At 36.2% G+C, this 19,643-nt stretch overlaps 1 protein-coding gene across 3 annotated transcripts in view; it reads right to left on the bottom strand.

Moving 5' to 3' along the window:
- Positions 1-19,643, bottom strand: part of TUT4 (terminal uridylyl transferase 4) — a 50,657-nt gene that overhangs the window by 28,956 nt on the left and 2,058 nt on the right. For 2 of the 3 annotated variants that reach the window (XM_064455084.1, XM_064455082.1), the window contains exons 2-7: positions 12,182-12,857; positions 10,295-10,458; positions 6,645-6,761; positions 4,479-4,656; positions 1,289-1,377; positions 20-71 (exon numbers count right to left, since the gene is read on the bottom strand). In XM_064455084.1, the coding sequence (XP_064311154.1) occupies positions 20-71; positions 1,289-1,377; positions 4,479-4,656; positions 6,645-6,761; positions 10,295-10,458; positions 12,182-12,743 (1,162 nt within the window). In that variant the 5' untranslated portion in view covers positions 12,744-12,857. The remainder of the gene's footprint in view (positions 1-19; positions 72-1,288; positions 1,378-4,478; positions 4,657-6,644; positions 6,762-10,294; positions 10,459-12,181; positions 12,858-19,643) is intronic. The other variant, XM_064455083.1, reaches the window with a different exon arrangement.

Here is a 19,643-nt window from a genome sequence, read left to right as displayed (position 1 = left end):
AGATGCAACTAAAACTCACCACTGTTCTTCAAGATTTCAAGCACCTGTATCAGAACATCTGGTTGACTCATCTAAAACGACAAAAATAGAGCAAGTTACATTATTCAGACTAACTTATTTTACACTCTTTTAAAAACTACTTAGTTTGCACAACTGGTAACAGTATGTTCTTTCACAAAAGTGAAACCGTGTGTCAGTATTAATAGAAAAGTTAACTGTATCTGTCCACACCATGAAAGTGGGTACTAGTAAAAAAGTTAGCCAGCTTTCTTTTAGCCTACAGCTTTTTTAGTTAATACTTCTGTTCTAGTTCCATATTAACAGAATCCATAAAATTAGAACAAAACTTGCCATATATTCAACAATTTCAATGTCAACATATGCCACTAGGAACACACAAAAAAATATTTAATGTCAGTACTTTCCTACAGGTTTCTAGAGTTTAAAATTATAAAATATGTTTCCTTTTCTAAGTGGTGTTGCAAAGACAAGCTGTTAAAAAAAAAAAGCTAAAAATTAGTACCACCTTTGAGCCTTTGTGAAAAAGTGACATGGTACACTCCACATGCAATTGTTTGAGAAATTACTCAGTTTTGCTTCCTAACTGCAGTGTCATTTCAAAATGTGATGTGTAAGTGTGTAACCAAAACAGGTATCTTGAATTCCACTGCAACACATACAGTCAAAAAAGAGCAAGCTCAGCCATCGTGCCTCTAACAAGAACATGCTGCTAATATCACACACTAAACATGAATCAACAACTTCAATGTTAAAAGGCAAGTTATACTGCTCTGCAGGGATTTTATACCACAGGAAACTGTAAACTGGGATGTGACACCTACTTGCAAGTAACTCAAACATAAAAAGGATAATTGCCACCTTTAGCCCCACCTTTAAAAGGCAGGGTAGGGGGAATGAAGACCTACAAGATTTTACTGTCTGAATCACGAGCACACAAACACACACCTACCCAGAGTCAAAGATTTTAATACTGCTTCAATGCTTACTCAAAAAAATTATTAAATAAACAGGTTAACGTAAGATTGTAAAGAAAAAAACAACCACCTTACCAACCAAACCAAAACCAACAGAATTAAAGTTATCTAATAAGCAATGGAAACTTAATCCACTGGATTCATAGCACACATGACACCAAATCAAAGATTATATGCTTTGTGCTATTCTAACACCGTATGCCCCAATAGAAGATGAAGGCAACGGAGTAGAAATAAATGTTGATGGCCTTGATTGAAAAAAACAGTCTTAGTGCAAAATAATATCTACGCACCTTAGGTGGGAATTTGATATCAATGTTAATATCGCTGGTCTTAAAAGCAAATCTAGTTAAACAGGAGCCATACATCCTCAGTGAACAGTCTAGAAGAAAGAGAAACATAATTATTTAACAGCTAGCAAACAAATTATTCTTTAATGGATGATGCATAACTTGCTTTAGATACCATACCTCCCAAGGGATACTCCCAGATTAATGAACACTGAATCACTTTCTCGTTCCTGTGAAGGCTAGTCATTTCCATAACACAATATCACAGGAAAAGGGATAATTTAAATAGTGTAATTAACAAATGTCCAAAATTTTTGCAGCTGTTTTAAAGTATTTTTGCAATGCAGCTTCGGTTTTGTTTGTTCTTAATATAAAATTAAATATTAAATAGCAATAACTGTCACCATCTCAGTGCAGGATTTTATTTACCAGCTTTGCTGCAGTGAAATCAAGATGTAGTTAAGAAGCTAGCCAATTATAAAATTCTTTGTTGCCTCATACACTTTTGTCACAAAAAAAAGTTCATATGTGCTACTACCTGTTAATTACATTAGCAAGTTCCTGTGCACAACACATTACAAAAAATGCATATAAAACGTAAATTCATTATAATCCAAGACACAAAGATCAGAATCTATTTAGTGTTTTTATAGTTAATATAGTTCCTTAACTGCAAAGATGTACAACAGATCTAAACTGTATAGAAAGTAATATTCACTAATAATATGAGAAATGTCATTCCACTCCATAAACAATAATTTATCCCACTTCATTACATTAATTTTTGTAGATGAAAACTTTGCTGTAATATGTATTAGGGTTCTGACTTATTTATGTCAGCTGACAGTTGAGACTATTCTCATCCTTTCCAAGCCCAACACCCTGCTCAAGCAGGGTCACCTAGAGCAGGTTGCCCAGAACTGTGTCCAGTTGGGTTTTGAAAAAACTTCAAGGATGGAGAGTCCACAGCCTCTCTAGGCAGCCTGTGCCAGTGTTCAACCAGCCTCACAGTGAAAAGCATTCTTCTTGTATTTTTTCTTAGTACCTTTGTGTTCTGACCAAGCTCTCCAACCAAATGGTAACCAAATAATTCTTAAAAGAGAAAGATCTTGGACATACACAGCTTCAAACAAACCTTCCTCTATTTTCAAGTGCTTACAAACTAGCCCTCTCAAAAGGAATTTCTGTATGGTAAATAAACAAACAAGTTGTAATTACTTCCAATGGCTTTTCAGAGTAGTGAGAATTTTTGCATAGTTCTGATGTGAGCTCAGGAGGAAAATCACACCATAACACCCCATGTTTTCTACACTGTGCATCAATTAATTTTTTCCTAATTTACAACTTAGGAAAACACAATCACTAAAACAGAGTAGGCTTTGAAAAGGGGAATAACAAATCATCATTTACTACTCAGACTCCCCCTCCACTACTACTACACCACCACTTCAGCTCATCAATCCAAACAAGTCAGACAGCCGAGTAACACTAACACAGTAACTTTCATGAGTATTTATGTAAAAGTAGTAATTTCCTTTGTTTTGTCCTACACTAATATACTACCAGTGGAAAACTCAACAGTGTGTCGGAACAGAAGTTTGCACTAGCAGCCACATATGGCAATATTATAGAGCAAACAGATTAGCACACCTCTACCCTGTAAGTTCTGTTCAGCACCTTAGTTTAAGCATATACTCTAATACAGCTCCTAAAACTAAAGCTGATCACCCTGCAGCAAACAAACAAAACCTTTCTTACTATTGTGTTTTTCTAGAGCAAAGGCAAGATATTTCTGAAATAAAAGGACAGTATAGAATATCAACCCAGTTTCAATATAGATTAAATAAAAAGTTTGAAAACTTATTTTCTGTCAGAGATGAATACTTTTTTCTGTTCAGATTCACTGAAAAACATTGTTAACATAATGTCAACATTACTGTAGCTCCAAAAATCAGCTCTCAAACTCCCAGTATATTAGCTATAGAAGACAATGGGAAATCAATGCAAAGAAGCAAATGTCAAAGATTATTTTATTGTTATATTACTTATTTTATTTTCCAACAGTTCTATAAGTTGGATTTGGATGTTTTACATGTCCTATTGAACCAACATACTGTACTTCTGAAGGGGGAGGTGGGCAAAGACTACCATTCAACTTATCCAGATAATTTTTTTTAATGAACTTTATTGACCCACTGAAGCAAAAAACTATGCATTTAACCTACTCAGACTTTTTTCCTAAATTATTCTTATTTTTCATCAATATAAAGCACTCAAGAAAAAGGCAAATAAGGTATGATATTTATACGTAGTTAAGTAAATGTAATATTTTGACCTATTTAAGACAATTCCAGAGACTTTGGAAAGCTATAGTTGATCTCAGAGTACCCCTCTCCTCATTTTAGAGCCCATTAACCATAAATACACATGAGAAGAAACACCTGTTAAATAGCAACCCTTGTTGATTTTAATGACCAGTTACTGACTAGTACCTGCAGATATTTCAGATCACAATTAAGTATTGAAAATGTCTCATATGCTTAGTAAAATCACTCATAGCTGGGGTCTAATTTTTTTTTCCCCTAAAACTACAATTAAAAAAAAGTTGCCTGAGGCAATTTTATCTGCCCTGAGAGATGTTATAAACAAGAAAAGGATCAGTAGGGAAAAGAAAAAATATAAATTTCAAACTCCTCCTCATTTTCCCCTCCTGCTATACTTAGTCTAATTAAGTGCACTTGGCAGGGGTGGGGAACCTCTACTATAACAGCCACAGATATTCAATAATGCTAGATAAGGTATAGGTGGAAAGGTTTGTAGGACTAAAGCCTGAAGGAGATCATCAGTGGCTGAGCCTTTAAACACAGCCAGGAAGAAAATATTTAATGCCCTGAATCTTTATCAGAAATCATCACTTTAAAGAGGACCAATATCTTCAATAAACATGTACCAGATAAAAGCAAAAATAAGCACAACCATATTTTCCTTTTTTTGTAGGTATTTTAGCTCCTTTTAAATCACCTGCCAGTTTGTATTAAAATGCCAGTACATATTAGTATTGTATAATACAAAGATAATTTATCCCCAAATGCATTAATTCACCATTAATGAAGGTATCAAAATCTGTATAAAAATAGAGAAATAGAAATATTTTGTTTGTTCTCAATATAAAGAAAATGGAGACTATGAATACCTGGTAAGGGCTGTTGAATAATTTTCTCCATCTCATTTACAATTTCTTGACGAATTCTGAAGTCATCATCTGATATGCCTTGCTCATTTGCTGCCTCGATGAGTGTAAAACTCAGAGCAGCCAACTGTGCAGAAGAGGGGGGTGGGAGGGCACGCAGCTCATTTTCTTCTTGTTTTTCCTGAATAATTGTTGGATGATAAAAGTGAAAACTGGTATTTTAAGAGAAAAGGCTTATTTCATACTATTGCATGATATTAGAATGTCCTTTTTGCTGTTTGTGTTCTTCTATTTACATGGTGTCCTGACTAAACACTTCCAAATTTAGGAACTCTGCCGGGCCTAACTGGCAGATGTACTAGTGTGGCTAACAGAAATAACAGTAGATGCTCAGTGTTTGAAAGGGAACATGTTTCACAGCTGGCAACTGGGGAGGAAATCTGCTGTGTTACATTCCTGAACCACATTTTCTGACAGTTCTGAAACAGAATTCATCCAAGGAAATGAAAAGGTATAATTGTTCGTACATAATAAATGTAACTGAGCTGAGGAACTTTTTCAGAGTCACATAGATTTTTTTTTTCAGGGTGGACTGTACTTGAAGGAAAGATACCAGAGGCAGAAAAAGTATTCCTAGCTCCAAGGAATTTTGATAAGTTGAGTCCCATTGCTGCCTAAACAGCTGGTGCCAGAAAATGCTATTATTAGTGCATCAAATTATAATCAATTTAATCCAAAAGCAAGAAATATGTCAGACACATCAAGTCTTTTGTAAAACAATCACTTGTTTTACAAATTCATCAACTAAATGAAATCTGTTCTTATCTGCACAAATTTAGCGTAAAAAAGAATATGTGCATTTTTAAAGGACTGTGGTTTTTTTTTTAGTGTCACTGCTTTAGGGTCTTTTGTCAGGGGGAAGCCACAGCTGCTGCTAAGCTTATTTGATAGTCATGTATCTCATAGATAGAGCTGTAAATAGGTGTATTTTATGAAGTAACATTTAGACAGTTACATACCTCTTATCACTGTATTGTGATACACAACATAAAGCTATTTGAAGACAAGTGTTAAAAACTGAAACTGCTCCCTGTCCTCTAGCATTTCCATTCAGTGGTAAAGAAACCTCATTGCTCAATTCTTATCTCTGTGCCCAGACGAAAAGCATGGCATGAAAGTACTTCCATATCAAATACAGGGCTGGTTTGTTGCCGTTTTATTTTTTTCCATGATGCAATTTAGCAAACGGTATGAGAACTAGAATCCTTTACAAATAATAACTGAACATAATACAAAAATGTTATTTTCTGAGATGTAATGGATTTACAGCATTCAGAGTTTTCCAGGCAATGGCTTGCATATATGACAGAATTAGAGCATTAATTACAAACAGAAATATGGTAAGAAATACAAAGAAACAAGAATAAGTAATTGACTGAATTTTGGGGAACAGTGTAGGAAGAGTAATTTTAACCATCTGAATCACAAAACCCTATATACTTGGGAATTTGTAGCTCTTCATCAACAATTACAAAAATGGGTTGGCATTTTTGGCACCGCTTACCGGATTTCATACATATAACGGTTCTTTAAAGCAAAGCAAACAGTAATATCATGGCATCTGATAAGAAAACTGTTTTGCTCTTTAAAAACCTTAGAACTGCTTTTCATGTTAAACACATACATAAACCCAGGGAGATGATGAGTGACTCAGGAACTGAATCCCTCCCTGTTTTAACCCTCTTTTTTAGTCTAGACACACTATGCCCTCTGCTTATGCATCACAGAAAGGATGTAGATAAAAATCTCCCAAGTCAGACAAAAGAGAGAAAAAAAAAGAAAATCCCAACATCCCAACCTCACCTCCAGCCTCTGGAGGTCTTGTTATCAGCAATATTAATTTTGGAAGAAACAAAACCTAAATATGTTTCTCACCTAAGTTACCTTGCTTTCTGTTACTAGAAGTCTGATGACCAAAGAAAACATACCACATAACAAAAAGATTTTTTTGTTTAAAACAAACAAAAAAAGAAAACAACAAAAAACCCACCCCACCCACCCACAAAACCCAAACCCTAGGGAAAAAATCCAAAACCCCAAAACAAACAAACAAACCAGGAGGAAAAAAAAAGTCAAAAAAAGAAGTCAAAATTTTATTTGTTAACTTACCATTATATTTTTCTTATGACGTTTCTCTTTAATATGCTTGTGAGCTCCCTGGATATTTTCAATGTGAACTAAGCAGAGCTTGCATAGATACTGACAGTTGGTGTATTCTGGGGAGCGCTGAGGAAAAACGGCCATAGATTAAAAGAAAATGTTTCTGCCAACAGCATATGAAAAACTCAATTCTTTGAATAATAAATTGTACTTAACAATTATGTAACACTTGTAATGTCAAGGTGCTTTGCAAACGTTAAGTAATCTTAAAAAAACACTGGAAATTGATTTTTATCCATATGACAAGCAGAGAAAGTGAGGAAAGGAAGTGAGATGACTTGAGTATTACACTTCTCAGTAAGTTTTAGTGAGGCACGATTGAGACTGAAGAGTTGACGCCTCCTAAGGCTGACCTAAAGGCCAGTAAGCCATACCCTTCTCAGCTCAAGCTTTTAATAACTATGGATTTATTAAATTTCAGCATCTATCCTCCTTCCTTTGATGATAAAATGGGAAGTATTCATCCTATTATCTCCTATACATGTTATGACAGATGGTGTTGTTGTTTGGCTAGCATATTCACAGCGTACTGTGCAAGTACTGCATTTTTTGTTCTATTAAAAAGGGCGTGGCTAGCCAACAAGGAGGAAGATAGCCTGCTTGTGACTAACTACTGACTATACGCTGGATAAGGTAGGATCCTCTGACAAGGGGTCAGATTATTCCATTTTAATAAATAATTTGGGATGGTCAGAATTGGAGAAACATGCAGAACAAGCATCTTTTTGTACAGATAGGCTGGGAGAGATGGGGTACACAAATGGAGAGCTGCCAACTGGGAGACCCCACAGAGTATGCAAGCAGCAGCCAAGCCTCAGGAGATGATGGGGGTGGGAATCCCTATTTTCCTAAGGTCCAAGAGGGGATACTGTGAAGTTTATTCAACCAGGAAACCACCTAGAACTACCTACTAGGCTAAAAGGCAGAAAGGACAACCTCTGCACAGATGAGGGGGTTGCTCATGGATACTCCAATCTGTCACATCCCGCAGTAGTATTTTCTTGCTCTAATAAAACACAGCTATAGCAATTGGAAACCTTTTGATAAGCTCACTGTGAAGACAAAAGGGCCCACCAAAAGCCTTTTTTCTCCACACTTGTTAGCATTTTTCCAATAACTGCTAGCAGTTGTAACTGGGAGTGAAAAACCCTACTTAACATTTTCATCCTAATTCTAATACATCTATATTTACTAAAACCACAAAATATACCGAAAACACCAGATGTTTAAACAGTGACATAACAATGAATGAACAGAGAACACCACACTAAGGCGGACTATATATCAGTTAAACAAATTTGACTTACTATATAGAAACCTAAACTACTGCTAAATTTGGACAAGTGTTTCCACCTACTGAGTTTGATCTTCCCCCCCGCCCCTTTTTTTGGGGGGGAGGTGGAGGGGGGTGGGGAAGTCTGATACCCTCTAACTGCAGAGTAAATATCAATTTAAAATAACATGGTCATTATGCCTTTATTACTAATGCTCTTCATCCTTATTTTCTATAAGACAGATATCTAGTGATATGAAATTAAACATCCAATTAGAAAACAACTTATGACAGTTACACTTGGCTAGCTCGGATGATTCAAGTATTCAATACCTGATGATTGAAGTAGATCAAAAATATTTCACCACTCTTCTAAAACTGAATATCAGCAATAATCATATTTTAAAAACCTGAGTATTTCTTTACAATACTGATCTACAGTATTATGTCAACAGATATTGCCAGAAAAGTTGAATCAAGTAACACCTTTTATTTTGCCTTTATTGTAAAGGCTTTTTTAGTCATCTAGTTATGCTTACCACCAATGAAAGGGGCAAGAACTCAAAATAGCAAGACAAAAAAAAAAGCGCTACAGGCTACTACTTGAGTGAGACAGAAGCATCCAAACAAGCCAGGCCTCATGAAATTTGTGCTTCAATATTCAGGGAGCTAATCAATCTCAGAGCCAGTTGTGTTTTAAAGAACTCACAGAGAATGGGAATGTTCCAGATCACTAGGAAAGAGAAACTTAAGAATATTTTTAAAAAGGCTAGAGAGGATGAGCCAAGGAATGAAGAGACTAGTCAGAATTAGCATCCAGAAAAATACTGTAATAAATTATTAATAAACACATAGGAAAAAAACAAGTCATAGGTATAACTGATCCGTTATAAATAAATTGTACTAAACCAATTTTAGGGTTGCTTTTTTAAAGTATAAAATCATAGAGCTTGAAGAAGCAGCAGCAGATGTTGCATCTTGAACTTTACAAAGTTTTTGTCACTTGTCATAGTATCAGTCTCAAAAGGAGATCATAAATACTATCTAAATAAAGAACAGTAAGGTGGGAGCAAAACTACTCAGAAAACTGTCCTCAGAGCGCATGTATCTAGACTGGTTCAACACCAGCCTAAAAGCATGTGCCAAATCTTTTTCAACAGGGCTCCTTCTGCGGTCAGAAACATTCGTATTTTGGTTGAAGACTTAGGAAATACATTCGAAGGTGTGCTGACTACAAATGCAAAAGATAACAAGTTGGGAGAGGTTACAGAAGACACAAGATGACAAAAATTCAGCGATCACAACAGATTAGAGAAATTTAATTGAAATTGAAGCTGCAATTAAATAGTATCAAAGCAAAATACCATTCCTCCTTAGACATTATCAACTGCAAACGATACAGGGCTGTGAACATCAGATTGGACATTTCTTAAGAAAAGGATATGGGGATCATTGCTGGTCAAACTATAAGCCAACATCCTATTGCTGCTAAAAAAAGCAGAGATCCTAAACACAAATGCTGTATTTCAGACAGATGAAGTCAGCTTTCCTCTTTATATGTAAGACCTCAGCTGAAATTGCATGTCCAACTTTGGACACCAGTTACAAGGTGGATGCCTACAGAAAAGCAACAGGAACGAACAAGTAACTAAAAAAACCAAACCCTAAGAACAGAGAACAAAGAGTGAGTCTAAAGATGATAAGACTGCAGGAATGGTAATGATCTTCAAATGTGTATAAAGTTGCTTTTAAAGGTAATAAACTTATGTTTATTTTCCTGGGGCAACGTACGAGGGATTAAAATGCTACAAGAGACCTTACATTAGACATTAAGAAAATCTTCTGGGTTACCTCTGCTGACTTCAAAATTTGTTTCACTGGACATAACATTAAGAATAGTTGAGTCAAACATTTTTAAGAAGTCATCTTCAATATAGGTGACTCGGACTGGTGGAAGGCTAATATACTGACGACAGCGCAAGGTTCCTCTCAATCCTGTATTTTGAGTTTCCAGATAACCAGACTTTTTAGAAAATCTTAGGTAAGTAATAGAAATGTAAACCTTTACGGTCTGCAGAATTAAAAAATACTGGTCCACAAAGGCTACATGTGCCACAAAAGGAGCAGTAAGTTTCCAATCTATACCATCTGCCATGATGAATGACTGGTCAACTACTAGGGATAATATCTTAGATCACCGAAGTCATTCATTATGAAGAAGAAACAGAGGCAACAGGCTCTAGCAGGAATACCACCCAAACAGAAATATGGTGATGGTAATGAAAGACGACACCTATTTTCTTTTTTATCCAATAACTCAACCTACTTTTTCAAGTCGGGAGATATAATCTCTTTCCAGGCGTTCTTCAGCTTGTTTCAATCCTAATTGCTGTTCAGCTGTCAGGTTAGATTCGTCAATAACACTGGTGTTTTCTAAATAATCCGCTTCCAAAGTATGTTCTTTAGCAGATTCAGAATTCTGTATTTTACCTAGAGAAAGAAATTGTTATTTTCTTCAGAGTAACTCAAGGAGAAGAAAAGTGAAAGTTAGAGTACAGAGCAGTTAAGAGCATCTCACTAAGGAGCTGGACACAAATTAGAGCTACATTCCAGTTTTTTGTCCAAGGCTAGCCAAAAATCACCTTAGACATTAGAATTTTCCAGTATGTTAGCCAGTATTTTGGAGACTTTAGAGACTAGTCTGCTACTAAAAGTGCTATCAAGAAGAGGTGGAAAGGGGAAAGGTAGATTAATTCTGTGTTTCAGTCATAATTTCACAGTCCCAGTAAGTTCTTCAAGGTAAGAAAGGGCTTTTTTTTTTTTTTATGCAGACCAGAGTACATGAGATCCTGATGCTCTACTGTAATAGGAATATGCAATATTAAGCTTAAAACTTTTTACACGATACATTTTGTTAAGGAAACAGTCATAAAACTGACTTAAAGACATTCACCCAACCTTACAGAGCCAGTCACCAAGCATTTCAACCTCTCAATTTAGGAGGCTGCTGGAGTTACATCTGAACACACTGTGACACCTTGCTGCCCACTGCTAGCAACCATGGGGTTCTGGAACACTGCTACTCACAAACACACAGGTCAATTCCGAAAGATGCCTATGATTTGTTCATATTCCACTAATCTGTACAAACATCTACACCTTAAATTACTCCAGTAGTTTTTACATCAGCAAAAGTGAGGGTTATTTGTGGGTTCTTTGTTTTTCTCTTTTTTCTTTCCTTTCAAATGAGGTCTGTACCCCTAGACTAGCTAGGAATCAAAACTGAGCAAGTTTTCAAGTCCTGGTTTCTCAGTGACAGATGGTCCCTACAGTACATGACGGTGGTCTACAAAGAGCTGACTGATCACAGGATGCTGCCATTCCAACTTTGTTTTCTGGTTAAAATTTTATTAAGATAGCTAAAAAAATAGGCACTTTAATATTTGCCTAGTATTTCCATACAAGCAACTGCTGTAGCAATAGAGGGAAATACTTAAAAGAGAAGGTCTGCACTGGCACGCTGTCCTAAAACAGCATTTTTATTAGAAAAAAGCTTCATTCTGAAAAAGTGTGACAAATCCTGAACTAAGAAATTAACCTGAAGTGAGACAAAGCCTGATCCATATATTTAATTCTGAAGTTGAAAAATATGTGCAAGAATTGAACACTCCTAAGCGTAACCACTGATGGATGGTACATATTCCCAACCTCCCTAAATCAAGACGCCATCTGCCAAAACATGGTTTAATCACTTTTAGTAACAAAAAGAGGACAACAATCACAAGAAAAAAAGTTAATAACTTCCCCTTATTAAATAAAAAACCCAACACTTTTCTTGCAGATTTTTCCCCTGATCTTTGTGAAAAGCAGTAATAGCTGGCATTTCCATAAGTGGCCATGATATTATGTCAGGTTCCCCCCTCCCAAGACACTATACTCAGAAAATTGCGTGAAACCCACATGCACTAAGTATTTTGCAAAGATCTTTAGGTCTTTAGGTCCTTGGGCCTAGGAGAAAAAAGGACAGCTATTATCATAATCTCTTATTCTCTAAGTAATATGCTTGTATTAATAGTATGTTCTCTCTAAATGCAATCAGCAACTTACTATATGCAGAAAAAATATGCAAATAGAAACATTTGAAAGCCTATTTCAGATTCTTAACAATTTTACCACAAGAAAATTGAATAAAGCAGTGTTGAATAATACTCACTGAAGTCATCAGGCTTACGTTCCATTTTTCTTTGATCTGAAGCAGTCTTACCAGGATCACCAGTCTGATCAACACTAGTCTTCAAAGTATGAACTCCCAGTGGATTATCCAACACCAGTTTCCCTTTCTGTGTCACTGTTAAGCTTTCCATACTGATCCCATTCCCTGAAACATGGGAGCCTGAAAAGTTTTCTCCCACTGGTTGAGCTTTTGTCTGTTTCAGGTTTTCCACTGCTGGTGATAAATTAGAAAGTTTTTTTGCTTTTCCATGACTTCGATCCTGAACGTTTGTCCCCACATCTTTAGTTCCAGGAATACAACTATTTGCTTTGCATGATTTATTTTCTCCTTGTTTTTCAGAACAAACTTCATTCTGTTTACTTTTTTTGCTGCTATTCCCACTTGGAGAACTTCTCCCAACATCCTTCACAGATTTGTCATTTCTATTATGTTTATAATTTTGATTATTTGTAACTTTGACTGCTTTGCCTTCCTCACAAACAAGACGGACAGACTTCCTTGGGTCATGGTTTCCATTCTTTGAGCTCTTGGCCTCTTCCATTATAGTGAAGACCTGCTTCTCCTCTCTCTTGAGACCACTTGAAGTGCAATTCTTCAGCAATTTTCAGTTGATTTTAAATCCACTGTGCAGGCAAGGATCGTAGCTGATTGTCTACTGAAGAAATGATGATAGACATTTTTAGACTGAAGGAAAAAAGCTCTATGTCTACAACACATTAAAATAAACCTCCCTAAAGAATATTGTAACTACAAATTATTATAGGAAGCACATTCCCCCCCCCAGGTGTAAGTAAATTTTCATAATACATCCGTATTAAGTAAAACTCATGAAAATTTTTATCATCTTGACTCCTATTTAAAAGAGGAGGGGATATGAAGAGACAAAAAATGGCAGAACGTTGCAAAAAAACACTCAGTGATAAACTTGCCAACAGCTTGCTTTTTTCTTTGCTTCCTATTTTTGGCTTTCTGAAGAAAACAGTAACTAAGATGTCTGCAACTACACTGGGGGGAAAAAAAAGAAAAAAGAAAAAGAAAAATTAAACACATCTAAAAAATACCACTCAATAAAAATACAGATCAAGTTAGCCACTAGAAAAAACTAATTCAGTTTCCAGCAAGCGAGCTCCATTTTATTAACTGATTTTTAAAAAAAAGTATTGAGAATTAGCTCGAAGTATGAATAATAAACCTGACCTATCACCTGTATTCTCAGATAAGATACTAAAGGATATTTCCGACTCATACAATTCTGGTATAAGTTAACTGCCATCAATTAAAAAGATTTTGCTTAGCCAAGAAAACCCACAAAGAGTAAATACTTTGTGAAGCTGCAGATTAACTTTACTTATCTAAACCTCAGTCCTTTAGGTGGTATATCATCTGAGCTTGATGTTGGAGACAACTCGAAGATTGTTTTTGCAATGGGAAGCTAAGCATGAGTAAGTAGGTCTGTTTGTAAGGAATTGCTCTTACTAATATAGAAAAAGAAGGCGCAATCTGTAACAAGAATTTGGATTTTTTTTTTAAATAACCTTGATATAGCAAAAAATTTAGAAGAATGAAGTATTAGACATAGTAGAAAATAAATTTTATAAAACTACAGCAAGATATGGACTTCAGAGTTTCTCTCTTTCCTATCCAGTTACATATTTGGTAGGTAAAAGCATGATACATGAAAATTTCTGGGTTTTAGAGAACCCATCAAAATAAGTAGTTTACCATTTAGTGAAGAAAAGGAATAATAGAAAAGTCAATTAATTGCAACTATTAGAAGCATCACAATGTACTTTTGTACTTAAATAATATGAACTAGAAGAAAGGATCAAGAAAGGATCAGATTAAAACATCTCATTAAAAAAAAAAACCCAAACAAAACCAATCCACTTCCTATTACCAGTATAAAGAACACTTTTTTTTTTTTTTTTGGGGGGGGGGGGGCTAAATAACGTAGTTACTATCTCTTGCTCTCACTTTAGAGAGACGCAAATCAGAGAATAATTCAGGACATAAAGCACATATTAAAAATGGTTATCTTAAGCCTCTATCGACAGAATTGAAAATACGTATTAGCTTTCAAAAATTAAAATCAAAGAAACAAAACCCACAAGAATTTTCATGAAGCTAATGTTAGCATCACAGTCTTTAGTAAAATATTAAACTTGAAAAAGAAAAAAAATCTGTATTCCTAAATTCATTCCAATGGCAACATATTTGTGAGATCAAATACATTTAGTTAATATTTCAACTATTTTCTATTAAACACTGATTACACCTGGCTCTTACTTCTAGACCAAAAGTCAAAAAGACTGAATAGTGTTTGCCTTTGGACTGCAGTCAGTCTTTCCCATCGCAATTCTTATTAGCTCAGCAGCAGGAACTACTGCCCACCTGTACCAGCACTGCTCAAGCCTCAGTGTGGCAAGAAGAGCCCAGGGTCCCCAGAGGTTGGCTAAATTATTCTAGTCTCCGACCACTAGTAGTTTAAAGCACTGCTCTATAGTCTGGTGCAATGTTATACCTACATACAGGATGTTGCTATCTTTAAACTGTACTCTACTGTGATTTTTTTTTTTTAATGTAACTAAAAGAGAAAGGAGAGTAGGATTTTTCAAATTTTTAACTACTCCTGATGTTTTAGTTGCTCAACTTGAAGTGGGGTGGGGGGGTGGGGGACACAAAACAACAAAAAACCCACACACTCATCAGTTCCACTTTCATTTCTGGTTTGTCTCTGACATCCACATCACCCTTTAACTCTGGACTGGAGAACACCTAGGCCACACTTCCACAATCACTGAAAAGGAGCACAGGCACCAACTCTGACAGAAGCCATAACACCTCTTCTCCAACCCCAGCTACTTACTCCCACTCCTCGGGCTGCTTCCTCCCTTGTGCAACTCTGCAGTGAACAAAACCGGAAAACCGATCCAGCTTAACATAAAGCTGGCACAAGGGAAGAGGAGGAGGAGGAGCAGGAGCTGCTAGTAACAAACAACTAGTAGGGTGGGGACAACTTCTCTTTGTACCACTTCCAGCTTAAAGCTACCATGAAACTCCAGCATTGGAAGAAAAGTGGGGCTTCATTTTGCTCAGTTTCTGTAAGTGTCAAATTTTTATTCACATTTTGCAAGAAAGTTTAAGAAAAATCCACAAAAATTCTGTTGTAGGCTCAAATTATTTGATCCCACCCATTCAGTAAAATACACAGTTATATATTCAAGGAGAATATATTACCTTTAATCAAAGGTACAAATGTGACTGGAGAAAACAAAGGAAACTAATAAAAACTATCTTTATAACTCAGCTAATAAATTGAGTACTGTGATAACGTTACATATTAGGAGAGTGAGTGTAATCAAATGCAAGCAGTTAACCTTAAAAATCACAGATATATTCTTTTTTCCTGAGAAATATTAATAAAGATAGGTCATGAAATTTCCTAAGAACATAACATTTTGTACAAAAAAAAAAAAAGAGCTCCACAATGAAATTCAGAATCTGAAATGCAAGTGGAATAATAATGCTGTTGTACTTGGGGATTTTTTTGCTTTTTGCTTTTTTCTTTTGTTCCTTAATACTGAAATGATTTATCAAACAAAAAACAATCTAAACTGCTGTAACACACTCAATAGTAACCATGTTAGCCGTCTCATAAAGAACTATAAAGTAAATGAAATTATTAAACTTAACATGGGAAAAAAAAAAAAAAAAAGAGACCAATACTAAACCAGAGTTTCAAAAAGATCCTCCTTCTTCTGGGAGATATTGACCATCTACAGGTGAGAGAAGGCAGAGCAGGAAAAGGGAGGAGGGAAAGCCTCCGAAAAGAATAACATGGTTGGGAACAAAACACTAGAGTGGAGTGAATCAGTGCTGAGGTGGCATCTTTCTAGAAACCTGGAGAGCACATCTTATTCACAAGCTCAGGATCATACCAAATTGCCAGACCTGGAATCAAAGAATAATTTTCTTCCAGGCAAGCTGGCAACAAAACCAAAGCTTTTCACCTGCATCTGCAAAGTGGGGTATGATTAACCTGTTGAAATCGTTTCAGCATATTTCATTTATTCAGTATCCTGGTGTTACAGGGGACTTGGTTTCCCCTGCTTTCTGAATGTACAGTGCCAGTTACTCCTCTGAAATCTAGTTCAACTCTTGGCTCTTTGTAGAAAAATAACCTGGCTGAAATACAACAGCTTGAGGTTAGACAAGATACCATCTGACCTCAAACTCCAGAAAATTATCAAGCCTATACATATCTACAACAATCAAAATTTAAAAAAATGCTTAAAATCAGCTTCAATTTCACTACTGTAGAATTCATTTTAGGCTCACAAAATGAAGGAACAGATTGTTTCACTTTCATTTCTGCCAGTTTCTTTTGTTTCCTCCTCCTCTCACACTAGCATTAGAAAATTCTGCATTTGCAAAAACTCAGGGTAATGCTTACTTCCAAACGCGGGGGGTGGGGGGTGGGGCCACAAAACCAATCACCACACTTCCATGAAGACATTTCTATCCATTTGCCCTTCCACTCCTTCCTCTCAATTTGTTCAACACTATTTTACTCCTTCAAAAGCATACATTTTGGGTCAGACTTTGCCATAACAGGCCTCTTCAAAGACAAAGACCAAGTTAAACTGTGAGCTCTTGCATTCTGAGTTGCCCTTTTGCAAAGCATTTATTTTTTTCATCATTTCATTAGCAGCAGAACTGAATATACCTGGTTTCCTATAGTCATTTGTGCTCCCCCATCACACTCTCAATCACAGCCCACTGGGCAAGTGGAGATGTGCTGTAGCTGAAGGAACATACATGCTGACTGGTTCTTCGCTACTTTCCTAAGAAGAAACATAACTTCCTCCTGCTTCCCCCTCAGCAGAGACCCATCCTCTACTGAGGCATGATTTTTCCAGAAAATATATAGAAACTCAATGATCTTTTGAAATAACCTCAAATATAATCTAAAATTTGGTCCCAACTAGCTGAAATGTCCAAAAGTAACTACAGAAGTGCAGCAGAGCAACTAAAGGGAAAGAGTCTCATAAATTTCATTTCCCCAGGGACTACTAGATTAAATATAAACACCAAAAGTACTACAAGCATAATTATTATCACCCTCTTTCCATAAAGCACTCCCTCCTTCGAGACAGAGAGACCTGTATTTTATCTGAGACCTGCTTTTATCTGTCCCATTATGATTGTCCCTTAAGCTCAAATCTCCCCAGTCAGCCTTTCAACAGTAAGTGGGGCAATTAACCTCAGTCCCCCCCACCTGATTACAAATATAGCCCAGCTGAACTCCCTTAGCAATAACATAATGAAGTTCAGCAAACAAAGGTTACAGCCACAGACAGGAACAAAAGGAAAGGTTGTCTTCCGCACTCTGCTCAGATTGCAGCACAGGTAATGTCTACAGACAGCTCTAATGTAATGGGGGGTGGGTGGGTGGGTGTGTGTTTTCTGGATGATTTACAGTCTTCGGCCCATTTTTGTATCTGAGAACTTCTACAAGCCATTTAAGCTTCTCCCACATTCTATGCCAATAGTTTAAAAAAGTTATCACACATTTATGTTTGTTTTATGAGCTAGATGTAACTTAGTACGAACTATTATCAATCCTTCATGGTTTTCCAAACTACTTAAAACTATCATAGACTACTGGCCACTAAAGTGCCTCAGGCTCCACCAGCAATAAACTGATTAGTATTCTTAGTAATGAACATAAGTGCTATGCAGTGTTTCAGATCTTCCTGTTTCTACAGTCTGTAGGGTTGGCTAGTAAGTATAATACTACCAAAATCTATATAGAAGGAAGCTAGTACAGTGCACACAAAACTTAACACACATAACAGGGATACAACAACACTAGCACTCTGGACTTAGTGAAGCTACGTAACTCAGTAGGAAGCTCTGATGTAGTGTTTACAACATGGTGGACTGAAAACTTTGAAGGAGTAATCATTAGATAAACAAGTGTGTGTGTATATATATAAAAAACGTAACAGGATTACATCAGAATTGCAAAAGTACCACTGAGTAACTGAATTAACAGGGAAGGCTTTGCTTGATACAAGACAGTAACATATGTAGGTGCAAATATCTTACAATTAATTAATGAAATGAGCAGAATATGCTGGATGGGACATCCATCTAAGATGTACTCATTACAGATTATCCTGTCTTCACATTGACACCCGCTGTCTTGTCTACAACACATTCTGACTCACTGGGAAGGTAAGGGAGAGGTATGTCACCAAACGCCAAGAATTACCACTTTCTGAACCTACTACTGCTGGTAACGCCTGTTCCAAACTCTGGAAAGCCATCCTCTCTGTCTCACCAGCTGTGTCATAAGTTACAATGGCTTCCCTTACCTCTGTATTTCATGTAAAAATCCCTAATGCTTTAGTACATTTTGGTTCTGATCCCAGGTTTTACTGTAACAGTCCTTCAAACATTTCACAATCAACTTAAGCAAGCACTGAAGCAAGAAGAGGGGCACCACCTGCCTCAAATGTCGCTGTACGCTGTAAGATACATGCTGTAACCAGATCAGGAAACTGATCCAAGGTAGCTCTAACTTTAAAAAAAAAAGCAGCACAACATTTGTACGAATGCAGATGAGGAGGCTAGAAAAAAAACAGTACAGCACTAGTTTAAAGCCTTTCAGAGGCTGAACTAGCTTCCAGAGGCCTGCACTGATCATGAAACTGACTTAAATGGCAGATATGCACTGAAATTCAATTTACCCATCTTATTCTTAAACCTCCATTTATACTTCACGCTTTTGCAAAATAAAAATACAACAGTAAGTACTTGTGACATAGAAATATATCAGGATCTGGTATTTAAGCAAGAGTGATCCCTCCACCCAAACTCTAATCCTTTGACAGGATTTGAATTAGACAGCCTTTGAACTACTTCATACCAGTCACAAACTAGTGCACAAACTTCCATCAGTATCCTTACATCTGCTTAACAGGATCCAACACTTTCACTACTGAAAGAAACCTGCTGAAAACCACTTCAGAAAAAGTTGTCAAGAATACATCCATACAGTTGGCACACTGACTGAGTCACAACAGTTTGTAACACAAAACTGATTCCAAACTCCCAAGTCAAGCTTTACTGACACAAAAAAACCTAAATTATGAGTTACTTCTTGCTCAAAATATTTCCTACATAAACAGAAATAAATAACAACATCTAAGAACATAAATTTTTTTCCCAAAGATTTGCTAAAACATCAGAACCAACATTATGAACCAAGGATACAGTATGGGTACATACACATGTATGCATGCACCTGTTTTTTTAAAAAAAGTAACAGTAATATTCATATGCATTGTTACTAAATTTAGGTAAGTCTCTTGTACTTACGAGTTACTGATCTATCATTTATGTACAATTAAACAACTTATCAAACGGTATACAA

The sequence above is a fragment of the Phalacrocorax carbo genome, chromosome 6 (genome assembly GCF_963921805.1).
Source record: "Phalacrocorax carbo chromosome 6, bPhaCar2.1, whole genome shotgun sequence".
Classification (NCBI taxonomy): Eukaryota; Metazoa; Chordata; class Aves; order Suliformes; family Phalacrocoracidae; genus Phalacrocorax; species Phalacrocorax carbo.
The sequence above is the reverse complement of the archived record's forward strand: the minus strand, read 5'-3'. Positions and strand labels throughout refer to the sequence as shown.